General features: G+C 33.2%; 1 protein-coding gene across 1 annotated transcript in view; it reads right to left on the bottom strand.

Annotated features, from left to right (window-relative positions):
• Positions 1-15,421, bottom strand: part of SESN3 (sestrin 3) — a 60,949-nt gene that overhangs the window by 9,980 nt on the left and 35,548 nt on the right. The window contains exons 2-6 of the mRNA XM_063093675.1: positions 14,391-14,456; positions 11,601-11,798; positions 9,870-10,052; positions 1,963-2,199; positions 1,123-1,297 (exon numbers count right to left, since the gene is read on the bottom strand). Coding sequence (XP_062949745.1) covers positions 1,123-1,297; positions 1,963-2,199; positions 9,870-10,052; positions 11,601-11,798; positions 14,391-14,456 — 859 coding nt within the window. The remainder of the gene's footprint in view (positions 1-1,122; positions 1,298-1,962; positions 2,200-9,869; positions 10,053-11,600; positions 11,799-14,390; positions 14,457-15,421) is intronic.

The raw sequence follows: 15,421 nt of genomic DNA, 5'->3' as shown, positions 1-15,421 counted from the left end.
AATACCTATCATAGTGCCAAGACTGCATAGGGTACTAAATATTTGTAGAATGAATATTCAACCAATAACTAAAATACCAAGTTATTTGGGATTTACTGTTGATTAGAAGTCTGATTTTTAATTACAGTAGCCTTCAATGGATTAAATTGGTTACCCTATTGAGTATATAAAATCTTTCATAAAAAAGATCATGAGGAGAAATGATAAAAGGGGTTCTAGCTTTTCTTGGTAAAACTTCTGAGAGATATTGATCAACGCCATTGTTTAACATTAACAAACAAGTTACAGCCAAAACAATTTCCAAAATTTATGAGACTGCCTAGCCTTTAAGAAAGTAGTTTTGAAGCTTTCTTTTAAACCAATGGAACTCTATTTTTAAAAAGAAATGGTATGTAGATTGATGACTTTCGAAAGGTTTAAGCTTTGTATTGAGTCTATGCTATTTTAATAACATTTACTATGTGGTGTTCAATATCTTTTTTAGTTGTAAATTACAAAGTTTCCCTTCTATTTCACAGTCCGTTAGAGTATTAGATAAACTAGTTTTTATGACTAGAGCAAACAATCCTAGTTTTTAGTACAGAATAAATTCCTCCAAATTTAATCTAAGAAAATGACCTAAATAATACCTTCTTATAAAATTCTAAAGAAATGCAAATGCAAGTGCAATATAATTTTAGAACTAATTTGGAAAAGCAGCAGTGTGAGAATAATCCTCCCACACACAGCCCATCCACAACAAAGGCGAAGATATTTTTTAAAAAATTATATCTATTGAAACAGGATTTCACTTATTTTTTAAAAAATCACAAAAGTAGAATGAATTAAATATTCCTATCTAATGTTATAAGCAATCAGTCTGCTACGAATAACATTTTATCCAGGATGCAGTGTGAACTACAAAGCTGGAAAAGGTTCTCTCAGTTGGATCTGAAATACATTCAAAGATGTACCAGCCTAAGAGGGAAAGCAATAGCATTAGGGTATGGTAGAGCAGGAAAACTGAATAAAATGAAGATGGTAATAGAATCATTTTTACATATCCATATAAAAAACACTGAAGGTTGTCTCGTCAGTGCTGTAAGAACTAAAAGGCAAAGACAGTGGGGTGAAAAAAAGCACCTGAATAAGGAAATGAATGAAAAGTATCTCCAGAGACCACAAAAAGACTTTCTTTCTTCTCCTTCTCAAAACGAGTGGTCATTTCTTCCTGAGATGCGTCTTCATCTTCCCTTTCTTCCTGAAGCCTTTTCATCCTTTCCATTAAGGCCTCTAGCTCAGTTAGAGAATCTACAATCTGGAAACAGATAAGAAAACGATGGGAGCTATTAATATCAAAAAGTATTCCAGTAAACATCTCTGTCTCCCAGTGTCACCTTACTATGTACAGTGGCATGGGAAGTTATTAAGTTCCTAAATGGGTTTTTCACTAATTCCAAAGAGAATCCATGACAGATTCAAACATTTTTGGAAGTATTATGTTTTTGCTTCAGTTATAAATATAAAAAGTTTAAAAGAATATATATATTTAATCTAGAATTCTAGAATTTGATACATATTAAATTATATGATAGTTTATTTAAAGAAATGAGGCAGTGTCAAATTTTCTACTTTCTGCTCTCATCAGATATATTTTCCATTCGTTATTCCAGTGTCTTATAGATACAGATATATTGTTCTGGGATCTGTGTGACAGGAGTCTAACATTAAAAGCCTATGACCACTAGAATGCATCACTGTTTAGTACTTATGATTTGTAATAATATCTATTTGCTTTTAAAGCCTCTTTAAGACAAATCAGAACTTCAGGTATTGATTGAATTTTCACAGTAATAAAAATTATGCAAAAATATTTCAAGTATATAACATCTTGTCTAATCAAAAAATAAACTTTATCTAGATTTTTTAACATTAAGAAGTTTATAGCAAGAATAGTAACGAAAAACAGTTAAGAAAACTAACCCCAAAGTTGCTGCCTGCAAGTGATGCATTCTCTATATTGTTGTCATTAGCAAGATCACAAACACAGAAATTGTTGACTGATATTAGCCTGAATCCATTGGAAATTTCTGGATCTCTCTCTGGATTGATGCCACTACCAAAAACAAAGCTTGCCAAAGCATGGTAATGTGTCAGTAGGACCACAGCATGTACCAGTTCAGGCAGAGACCAATTATTTTCTCCAGTTTTGACAAGTTTCTGAAATGACAAAGCAAATCAGAGTAAATATAAAAATCATAAAATGCTACAAAACAATTTTAAAAAGCATGAAAAATCTATCAAATTTCATACATTCAATTATAGTAATAAAACTTAAAATTCCCTTTCAAAAATGTTTCATATGTTAAAGAAACAGCTTTGGCCAAACAATATTACATTAAAACTATCAAACCCAAGAATATAATTATGTCGTGGCTTCTTCTAAATCCCTAACATACACAATCAAACTTCTACTTCCAAACTACTTTTACATATTATTTCGATGAGATACTTCAGAGAATCAAAGAACAATGAAGCTAAAAGGGACTTTAAAAATTATCTAGCAAAACCATTTTAAGATTTTTTGGAAACTTTGTCCCCCCAAATCATATAAAGTCCAATTCTGCAAGTCAACTTTTAGTTATCCTTTAGATATCTTCTCTGATGGAGAAAGACCGTACAATTGGTGACAAAACCTGTAGAATAGTACCTCACATCTGAATAAGAACTTAAATTTCAAAGCACTTTTTCATATGCTATTTTACTTGATCTTCCAGCTGAATGATGGAATCACAAGTAGACATTAAAAACAGTGATTCCCCCATCCCCACTTTATTCAAGAGTGAATTAATCCATCAGGGATTCTTTCCCACCAGTTATCTTTCTCTCTCTCAGATGGGTGAGAGAGAGAGAGAGAGAGAGAGAGAGAGAGAGAGAATGTGTGAGAGAGTGTGTGTGTGTGTGTGTGTGTGTGTGTGTGTGTTTGTGTTTTCTCCTATTCCTCTCCTTCTACTCCCCCCAAATCTAAAACTTTCATTTGGCTCACTTCATGGCAAAACAAACAAAAACAAAAGCAAAATTACTTTCTTTGGCTTTACTACCCATTTTTTAACTATATACACAAACATATATAACTTAATATATTACCAAAAGCTCAGGGAGAAGAAAAAACTCAAATTCTGCCACCCAGATATAACTTTTACATATCTTTTATTTTTTAATAAGCATTATTACATAGTTATAATCCATGTATACATCTATTTTTTCTTCTTTTCAAACACGACATTTTGGCCTATTCATTTTTCATGAGTCTACGCTATCATTAATTTTTAAGCATAGGCCTATATTGTACATCAATGGATGTACATAACTATTTGATTCCCTTACCATTAGGCATTCAAATTGCTTCTATTTTTTTTGTTGTTTTGTTTATTTGCTACTATAAATGACATCCTCATGCTATAACTTTGTTCATATCTTAAAACATTTCTTAATAGGATTTCTAAAGGAAAAGATATTAATATTTTTATGACTTTTTATAATATTGCCAAAAAGCTTTCCAAAAGGATTGATAGAATTTACAATGCATTTGCCAGTCTTTCAGGATTAGCATTATTATTATCATTGCTATTAAACCTGAAAGGATAGTCAACATTCACCATCTCTAATTCCTCACCTCACATTCACTTTGACTTTTTAAAAAAATTAAAATCTGGTTTTTCAAGTAAACTCCTGAAGCTACATTAACTAAGATCACACATGATCTTCCAAATGACTATTTTTTAGTCCTTATCCTATTTGATCTCTACAGAATTTATATTATTCACTTCCTCCCTTCTTGAAATTACTCATCCTTAACTTCAAAAATTCCACTTTTTTTTTTTTTTTTTTGGTACATTTTCTATCCTGAGATGGATTTTTATCTGCCTCACAGCCAGCCCCCTTCATTTCTACAATGTGGGCTTACCCTATTCTATCCATGATCTTCTTTCCTTGTACAGCATCTCCTGGAAGGAGCATTCATTCCTTCAACTTGATATTTGCTTATCTGTAAATAACTACCTGATTTTACTTTTAATTCACCCTTTATCTTGGGCTGCAGACCTGTACTTCCTTCAGTAACTAGACATCACCCCGCAAATGTCATAATCTTCTGTCCTCAGCCTGTGTATGCTCATGTCAAGAAAGAGGAAACCTGAGAGTCATTCTCCTGTCCCACCTCCTTTCTCCATCCTCACATTCTACCAGCTACAAAGTCCTGCTTATTCTCATGAAGAATAATTAATACAGGCCAGGAGCTTTGGGCAGCCTGCCCCACCTGGCAGAAGGCACAAAGCACTCCCAGGGACCTCACCAGGAACTGCAGGCTGCCTCCCCCACCTGGCAGAAGGCAGGAGCATGCCTGGGAACCTAAGCAGGAGCTGCAGGCAGCTGCCCACTCAACAGAAGGCAGCAGCATGCCACACCACCTGCATGTGGGTAGTCCACCAGAGCCACTGCCACAGTGGCTCACCAGCACATTAACAGTCATGGCTACCTGGCAGATATGTACAGAACATTTCATCCAACAAACTACAGAATACACATTCTCTTCATCAGCACATGGAACATTCTCCAGGATAGACCACATGTTAGGTCACAAATCAAGTCTCACAAATTTAAAAAACTGAAATCATTTCAAGCACCTTTCAGACCACAACAGACTAAAACTAGAAATTGATGAGAAATTCTGGAAACTATACAAACACATGGAAATTAAACAACATGCTGCTAAACGACCTATGTGTCCAAGAAGAAATCAAACAGGAAATCAAAAAAATTTCTTAAAAGAAATGAAAATAAAGACACATCATTCCAAAACCTGCGGGATGCTGCAAAAGCAGTACTAAGAGGGAAGTTTATTGCAATTACATTAGAAGAATAGAAAGATCAAAGATCTCAAATAAACAACCTAATGCTACTTCACAAACAGCTAGAAAAACAAGAACAATCCATCATCTAAATCAGTAGAAGGAAGTAAATAATTAAGATCAGAACAGAACTAAATGAAATAGAGACCCCCAAAATGATACAAAAGGTCAAAAAAACAGAAAGTTGCTTTTCTCAGAACATAAACAAAATAGAGAGAAGATGCAAATAACAAAAATCAGAAATGAAAAAGGAGACATTACAACTGATACCACAGAAACTCAAAGAATCATTAGAGACTATTATGAACAACTATATATATGCCAACAAATTGAAAACTGGAGGAAATGCATAAATTTCTAGACATATACAAACTACCAAGACTGAACCAAGTTGAAATAGAAATCTTAAACAGACTAATAATAAGCAAGGATACTAAAGCAGTAATCAGCAGTCTCCCAACAAGTAAAAGCCCAGGACCAGATGGATTTACTGCTGGATTCTATCAAACCTTTGAAGAGGAATTTATACCAATTCCCTTCAAACTATTCCAAAAAATTGAAACAGAGGTCATTTCCCACACTCATTCTATGCATTCAGCATCATCCTGATTCCAAAATGAGACAAAGATACAACAAAAATGGAAAACTACAGCCAATACTTTCATGAACACAGATGCAAAAATGCTCAACAAAATGTTAGCAAATAGAATACAGCAACACATCAAAAAAAGTATACACCATGATCAAGTGGGATTCATCCCAGGGATGCAAGGATGGTTCAACATAAGTCAATAAATGTGATATATCACATCAACAAAATCAAGGATTTTGATTTAAAAATCATATGATTATCTCAATAGATGCAGAAAAAGCATTTGACAAAATTCAACATAGTGTCATGATAAACACTCAGAAAATTAGGTATAGAAAGAAAGTATCTCAAGAACAATAAAAGTCATATATGACAAACCTACTGCCAATATCCTGAATGGGATGAGAAAAGAACATGAATGAGACAAGGATGCTCACTCTCACCACTCCTATTTAACATGTATTGGAAGTACTAGCCAGAGCAATCAGGCAAGAGAAAGAAATAATGGGCATCCAGATTGGAAAAGATGAAGCCAAAGGGTCCATGTTTGCAGATGACATGATCCTCTATAGAGAAAAATCTAAAGACTCTATCAATAAACTCTTAAGAGCTGCTAAACAATTTCAGTAAAGTTGCAAGATACAAAATCAACATGCAATAATCAGTAGTGTTTTTATACTCCAATAACAAACTACCAGAAAAAGAAATCAAGAAAGCAAGTGAATTTACAATATTCATCAAAAAAAATAAAATACATAGGAACCAATTTAACCAAGGAGGTGAGGGAGCTCTACAATGAGAACTACAAATCACTGCTGAAAGAAATTTAAAAGAACACAAAAAGATGGAAAGACATTCCATGCTTTTGTATTGGAAGAATAAATATTATGAGAATGTGCATACTACGCAAAGCAATCTACAGATTCAATGCAATGCCCATCAAAATACCAATGACATTGTTCACAGAAAATGTCTGTGAATGTCTAACATTCATATGGAACAACAAAAGATCCCGAATAGCCAAAGCAATATTGATAAAAAAAAAATAATAATAAAGCCAGAGGCATAACACTACCTGACTTCAAACTATACTACAAAGCCATAGTACCAAAAATGGTACTGGCATAAAAACAGACACACAGACCAATGGAACAGAGTAGAAAACCCATAAATCAGCCCATACATCTACAGCCATCTGATCTTTGACAAAGGCACCAAGAACACATACTGGGGAAGAGACTACCTCCTTCAATAAATGGTACTGGAAAAATTGGATATCTATATGTAGAAGAATGAAATTAGACCCATACCTCTCACCATATGCCCAAATCAACTCAAAATGGATTAAAGACTTAAATACAAAACCTGAAACTATAAAACTCCTAAAAGAAAACACTGGGGAAATACTTCAGGAAGTAGGACTGGGCAAAGATTTTATGAATAAGACCTCCAAAGCACAGGCAACAAAAGAAAAAATAAACAAGTGGGATTCTATCAAACTAAAAAGCTTCTGCACAGCACTAGAAACAACCAACAGAGCAAAAAAACAGTGTACAGTATGGGACAAAATATTTGCAAACTACGCATCTGACAAGGGATTGATATCCAGGATATATAAAGAACTCAAACAACTTAACAGAAAAAAAAAAAAAAAAAAGAAGTAACCCGATTTTAAAAAGAGCAAAGGAGCTAAACAGACATTTCTCAAAGGAAGATATACATGTGGCCAACAGATACGTGAAAAAATACTCAACATCACTAAGCATCAGAGAAATACAAATCAAAACCACACTGAAGTATCATCTCACACCAGTTAGACTGGCCAAAATAAAAAAGACAGACAATAACAAGTGCTGATGAGGATGCAGAGAAAGGGGAACCCTTCTACACTGTTGGTGGGACTGTAAATTAGTGCAGGCACTATGGAAAACAGTATGGAGGTTTCTCAAACAACTACAGATAGAACTGCCATATGATCCAGCAATCCCACTGCTGGGTGTATATCCAAAAGAATGGAAATCATCATGTCAAAGGATTACCTGCACTCCTGTGTTTATCACAGCTCTATTTACAATAGCTAAGAGTTGGAACCGACCTGAATGTCCAGTGATGGACAACTGAATAAGGGAATTGTGGTTTATAAACACAATGGAATACTACTCTGCCATAAGAAAGAATGAAATTTTGCCATTTGCAGCAATACGGAAGAACTTAGAGAAAATTAGGTTAAGAGAAATAAACCAGGCACAGAAAGAGAAATACTGATGTCTTCACTCATAAGTGAGAGCTTAAAAAAACCCAAATAAATAAAAAAGAATGAAAGATATAATGATCACAATAATTCATTGAACTTTCAAAAGGAGAGAATGGAACTGAGTCCACCAGAGGATTCTGGTAAAGGGCCACAAACAATGATTATATTGTATGATGATAGATACAGTAATTATTCTGATTTGAGCATCACATACTGCACACAGGTATTGATATTCAATGCTGTACCCCACAGATATCTACAATCATTTGTCAATAGAAAAAAAAAAAAAGAGAGAGAGAGAAAGAATAGTTTTATCCCTTCTCTTTATCTCCCCACAGCTTTTTTTTTTTTTTAGAAAAACTATCTTTTAGTTGTACTACTGTGACTGGCCTCCCTGCTTCTAATCCATAATTTATCTTCTGCATCACCAAATATTTTATATTATAGCAAAAATCTTTAATAATTCTTGATTTTCTATCTTAGTGATTTCCAAGCTCTTTTAATATACATACTTGCAATAGTAACAACTGGGAGACATAACCCCTGATAACATGTATATTTATAAATTAATATGTGTTTATAAAATATATTTTATATAGAATAGTTATATACACATACTATAATAGTAACATTATAAAATATACAAATACAGAAATTTAAAAGGATAAGAATATACACACACACATATTTTCTAATATTTCGAAGGACTGTCTTGTGCACCCTCTGAGGTACCATTACATAACTCTGGAGACCATAAGTTTCTGAGGATAAATTACAAATTCTTTTTTTTTTTAAGTACAAATTCTTTAATACAGTATTCATTGGGTAATACAATACAATCCCAAATTTTCGCACTCCGCGTCCCCCACCTTAACATAAACATCCTTATACTTCAATAACCTGAAGCTGTTAGCTATTTTCTCAATGTACCATAATACTGCATACTCGATTTCTTTCTCTGAAATGACCTCTTCTTGAAAACTCCCACTTATTCTTTAAGTCCTAGCTGAAATGTTACCTCTTTCAAGAAACCTTCTGATCTCATTATCTTTATTTGTATGTTCACACACTATTGTGCTCTGATTATTGTCATTAATTACCCTTTGCCTCTCCTGCACTTGATTCCAAGCACAACTTCTTAGGCCCACAAAAGCACATGGCACACAGTAATTAAGATATGACATAAAAATAATATTAAATTCCTTTAAAATATTATCAAATCAGAACATAAACCTTAGGACAGCACTGTGCTTCACAAATTCTGAGATCATCAAAATCTGTGAGTATAGAGACCGACAAAAGCTACGTTTGACTAAATAACATATTTTGTTTGATATTTGGGCAAATACCAAACAAAAATGTGTTCTAATAAGAGGATCTAAAAAACAAGGACATTTCTATGCATCAGAAACAGAGATTTTAAATAACTAAGGCTTCGACTGATAGTAATTTAGATAATAGCTCCTATTTATTGAATAGCTACCGTGTACCAAGCACAGTTCTAATCATATTGTATAATAACCTCACTCTGTAGGCCTTTGATGGAAGCTCCTTCTGAAATATGTGTTCTTAGTCAATCCAACAACTCTATTTCTGATCTGAGTTCTAGTTTCTACAGGCATTTAAGCATTCACACACCAGCTGGTAAATAACTTTTTAGTTGCAAAGTCATTTTCTGAGAATCTTAAAATTATGAAATGTTAGAACTAGAAAAGAGTCTAGAACTTAACTAATTTAGCCTCCTCATTTTACAGAGGGGAAAACTGAGGCCCACTGAAGTTAACTCACTAAGGGCACAAACTTGTAAGTAACAGAGTAGAGACGAGAACCAAGTCATCTTATCATGCTAGTGTATTCTACCTACTGCTTGAAATAGAAACCAATTTTTCTCAGACACTCAAAGTATTTGCACAACCTAATTAATGACTACTTAAAAATAAGTATTTATTTGCACTTAAATTAAACCGACTGACTTTCTAATTTATCTTTTCTACACGTATTAATAGACTATTTTTTATTTTTCAAGTTCCTAATATGCAAGCGCTTAAAATTAAGTGTTAAGCAAAATACTTAAAAATTAACTCTTAGAATCAGTAGAAAAACTTGCTTTTTATTTCAAAGAAACACTCAGTACCTGAATGTGCTCTTTCGTGATCAGCCAGGGTCGGTGTGCTAGCAGTTTATTTATTTCATTAAGATTTTTCAGTCTTTGGGGTACATATTCCAAACCATTCAACCATTCAGCAATACCTCCAGTCTTTAAAAATTCATCCACATGCATGTTTATTAAGTAAGAACACTGATGTCTAGCTGCAGCCTAAAGCACAAAGAAAAATTTGTTGATAGAACAATCATGATAGAGTCTCATTCCACTATTTCTAAACAAATAATTTAGATAATAATTTTTATAGCCAATAGCTCTTTTACAGAGTCCTCCTTCTTCTAAAATGTCAATCACAGTGCTGTAATAGATTCCTGAATCAATACATGATCCTGATATTTGTATAAGCAAATTATTGTCACATGAAGCCAATTATTTTCTAACCCAGAAGTTGGTGTAGATTAACCCAGAGCCCACTTCCTAGCTATGTTAGGGAAATGCACATCCATTTCATTATGGGAAATACATCTACTGTGTTCTATTTAATAAAATCCCATTAACTTGTACTCTAACAATTCAGAATTCATGCTAACTTGGGTACTTCTTATATCCCCTTTAAGATAACTGTGATTTCACTCATATCTGTATAGATCATCCTACTCAAATGAAACTGAAACTCACTGACCCTTTTCTTTCACAAGCTGTCAGAATCAGCCTCAATGCTGACAATTTAGTAAATCTGTGCAAAGCTGACTTCTGACCTCTCTTCCTCAGGGTGGCGTCTCAGTAAAATAGTACTGTTTTATTCTTTCTATTCCCTACATCTTGTTTCTCTCTTAGTTTGTAAGCATTCTAAGTCTACTTTCAGCGTTACTGTTGTCAAAACCGTAAGCTTATAGTCTTAGTAAAGTTCATCATTTAATAAAACACACAATTCTGCTTTTTTTGTTGTTTAAAACTCTAGTGAGAATATAATAAAGATAATCAAATCGAACTTGGTAAAAAACTAATCTGCTAACTTCTGGCTATCTCTGCTAGCTCTGTTACACCAGCTGTTCCCCTAACCCCTCCAAATATACAGCACTTGTATTATGCTCTTATTCATCTTTTTCTTCATTCAACAGTCCAACTGTAGCACTGTTTCTTTCTACCCTTCTCATTCCTTCTGCCTATTGTCCCGATTTATAATTCTCTTACCTGACCCCCACCACCTGCCAATAACATTAACTAGTCAACCAGTTTGTAACAAGAACTATACTTTATTTAAACATATTTATTTAAGAACCATACTTTATCTATTTGCTATAATTTATTTAAGAATTATTTTCTTACCCAGATTCTCCATTAATGCTGATACTTTTCTTGTATTTGGCCAAATTAATGATATCCTTTAAGTTTAAAATGACTAAGAAAAATGTCATAAACAACTTGTGCTTTTATTAAAATTCAAAACAAGACATCAAGAGCAAAAACAAAACTTGTGGGATATTATTTTGACACTATAAGCATCTTTAATCATATGAGATTAAACATGGAAAATGATTTTACTGAAAGTTAAATGTTTCTCATTAAGTAGCTTCAAGCATTTCAAATGTATTCAAGAAACTTAGTATCTAAAAGGCCACAGGCTTCTTCAATTCTTATGTCCATAAAATTATACTTAGCTCTACATACACATATATGCATAATTTCAGAATGGAGAAAGAATAAGTGCGGAAAATGTTATGTGAAAATGGGGAAAAAAATAGAAAAATAAGCACCTACCATTATTGCAATGTAGTGCCTGTCTGGTAGAGGAAGGGGACCATCCATGCGCAACATGTAAAACTGGCTCCGCAAGAAAGACTCCAGGTACTGAGTGTGTAAACTCATGACCTGTGTGATGTTGTCCAGACGACCAGACGTAGAGTATTCTTCCACAAGAAAGTTAGTACGTTCATCCACTGTGTTTGCTTGGACAACCTTATAACCAAGAAACACAAAGCAATAAAACTATTGAGACATAAACACATCCTTGGTTTACATAAATTATGCCACTATTGAGGCAAATCAATATTCATTTAATATTAACAGACCCTGAAATTATGCAGTTACTCGTACTGGAAACAGAAATAAAAAAGAAAGCACCATTCATTTTTGGCTCTGGTACCACAATTTATTAAACAACAAATGTTAAATTATCAAACATTATACACACAGCTATGAAATTGAAGAAAAGAAGCCTCCATCTGTTTTGCCAGGCACATTAGGCAGATTTTTCAAGGCCCACTTGCCTGGCTATTGTCACACCAATTTGTGGTGAGGCAAAAGCAGCATTTGATTACATACATTTACAATTTCATCTCATCAACCTATGAAGATAATTAACCACATTACTTTTAGATGAATATTTTCAGTCTGATCATTTGCTTACTTTTGTTAATCCACATTAAAAACAGCTTTCTGAAGCTTTTTTAGGAATACAGGAATATATGATAATTTGTAGGAAAGTGTTATTTGAGAAATTAAAAAAGTACTAAAATATTGTCATTCCTATTTTCAGCCTATCATATTAATTACTAAAAACAAGGTAAGTTCTTAAAATGGACTTCCTTCTTGTTAGGAAATCAAAAGAGCTTTCTCCAAAACAGATTATTTATATATATCTTTATACACAATGACAGTTTGGGCACCATACCCAGAATTGGCTCTGAAAGTGTTAAGAGCTTATTAACACCTTGTAGATCAAACTCTGTGGAACTTACTGGATATGAGATACGCAGTTCTAGGACTGGTTCATTATTTATTTCTATTTTAGAAGTAGAGTTCTAGACTTAAGAATATGTTTTTATTTTAGAGATAAAGAAACATATTCAAGACTAAACTCAAGCTCATGTACCTCATTAATAGCAGAGTCTGGTCTAAAAATCCAGATCTCCTAAAGTCCAGACTAATGGTCTCTCCAAAGATCCACTGATATTAAGAAATTCTTTTTATTTTTCTAAGCTGGCTTCACAGTCTTTTCTGAAAAATAAGTACAAATTATACAAAGGCACTACTGACTGAGGGAAATTTAATCCTGAAGGAAACATAATGTTTGAAAAGTGTAAATTGTGAGGAAATGTTAATTACAATGATGTAATATAATGGAGCCACGTATACTTTCATTTGCCCATTTCCCTCCATTTTGTCAACTACCAGGACCAAAATGACAGTTAAAAATACAATAGGATCCATATAAACCACGCATAATTAGGGATAGAATACTGTTGTTTTTGTTTTGCTTTCTCCCAGCGTAAGTTTCTTGTGTTGTGTTCAACTGAATGCCTGAGATACATTAACAGATTCACATGATGCAACAGAACCTGAAAACCAGATTATTTTCTAATACATACCATGAAAATGACTGTGTTTCAGGAAGTCTTTGTATGTACTCGTCAATCACTCCACTAAGAGCAGCCCCTAAGCTATCTGAGGGAAACAGGCATAAGCCTGGCAGCTTCTCTAGCACATGGACATCACCCAGATCAGCTGTTGTTACTGAGCTTTGTTACTGTCACTTAGGATTTTCATTTCAATGGTAAAGTCACTAAAAAAGTGATTTGAAGATGAAAGAACTGCTGACTCTGAAAATGATCTGGTATTATTCTAATTCTACTAGTCCCTTAAGACAATGCCTGGCACATAATAGGTGCTCTATAAATATCTGTGGACTAATTCAGAACAATACAGGAATAATCCTGGTGCTTTAAGATAAATGATATCTTTGTAGTAAACAGTGAATCAGTATTCAGGATAACTATATTCAGTATGAGTTAATAACTCCTTGAAGCAGAGAAAAACTCCTTAATTAGTGGTTCTTAAACTTTTCTTGGCCCATTATATCTGAGAGGCATCTAGGAATCTAAGAAGGTCCTACACATCACTGTGATCTTTCAAAGAGACGTATACCCACAGAATAGACACAAACCTTGTATTGATTATAGTCTTTGCTGTGTCATTTTATAACCTTTCTTTCTTGCATTTACCATCTTGACTCCCCACCCTCACCAAAGGTGCAGAATTGTATTGGAGATTCTGTGACATCCTGTCCAATCAAAGGCTTAGAATCAAGAGAAAAGAGTAACTACTAGTGATATAATATTACATTTTATTTAATAGGTTTAGTTGGGATACTCACTTTTTCATTTCAGAATAACTTTTCTTAACATTTATGTAACCTATAATCACCGTAAAACAGTGGCCTTTTTAAAAACTTAAAACCTTCCTTTTAATATTAAATTGTATTATTTTTAGTCACTTTGTTCAGAAAAGTTATATTTGAAATTAAATATGGTTAAATTTATATTGTTCTAACCTTGCAGTACTACCTAACTTTAAAATGAGACAGATTATTGTACACTTAAACTTCTAAATGAAGCTGAAAAGAAAATAACTCTACAGGTTTCTGACATATGAATAAGAAACTCAAGAGCAAAACACATTTTTACTTCCATATTAAAAATGGAGATATTCTTTGATACAATTAAGTTTTTTTTTAAATCACACTTTATGTATTTTAATACATAAACTTACCTCCTTCTCTGGAATAAAGGCACTTGGTCCTCTTGTCAAGGGTTGAGATACTCTGACTCTTTTATCCTGTTTTTAAAAGAAAAGTTTTATGTATTAAAGATGACTTTCTAAGAAAAGTTAAATTGGTACACATTTATTGCTAAGGTACTAAAATAAATAAATAAATAAAATTATATGAAGCTAGAATAAGTGCTGGATCTCAGATTAAAAAAAAAAAAAAAAAAAAAACCACCAAAAAACCATAAAGCCACTGTATGGATGAGACAAAAGGTCAAACTATCATAATGCTGGGTACAACACAGGCTCCTCAAACTATCATTTCCCTCAGTCACATTCTATATCATCATAGATTTTCAGCCCATATTTGACATGACTAAAAACCATTAACCTCCATAATAAAATTGTACCCAATAGCATACTAATGTACTGTTAGCATCAATTTGAAAACTAAAGAAAAGGTTAAATTCAAAGAGGATTACAGGTAATTCGCCAAAGCAATTACCTGACATGTGAATTTTCTTCTGAATTAAACTGCAATAAACATATCTGATATAAAGTTTTGAAATTTTAAGAAAAAATGTAAAACTTGGTGAAATAGAAGTTAAGAAATGGAGAATACAGCAATTCTTATTGTTCTACTTGCTATTCTATTAGTATTATAGATTGCCAATTAGTACTAATGATTCTAAGTGCTGACTTTTAAGCTTTTTGATTTTTTGTTAAATTATTTTAAATTGAAAAATATTTTGGTGTCTTCATTTAAATGTGGTTATATATAAGCCACGAAAATGCCAATCAGGGAAGAGCTTCCTTCTGCTTAGGTACGTTTAGGGGCAGGGATAGTCAGAGGGAGGCCCTCATGCTTTGAATCCTTTCTTAGCCAGGAAATGAGATGGGGAAATGGCGACTGACTTCTCTAAACTAGTATTTTAAAGTTCTGAAAAAGGTGCCCTTCAAAACTGTAACATAAAAATATGGACAGTGTGCCATAGTCTATAAGATTATAAAGACTGAGTGGGAAAATTGAGGAA

Source organism: Cynocephalus volans, chromosome 4 (assembly GCF_027409185.1).
Source record: "Cynocephalus volans isolate mCynVol1 chromosome 4, mCynVol1.pri, whole genome shotgun sequence".
In the NCBI taxonomy this organism is placed as follows: domain Eukaryota; kingdom Metazoa; phylum Chordata; class Mammalia; order Dermoptera; family Cynocephalidae; genus Cynocephalus; species Cynocephalus volans.
This window is presented reverse-complemented; position numbering and strand designations above follow the sequence as displayed.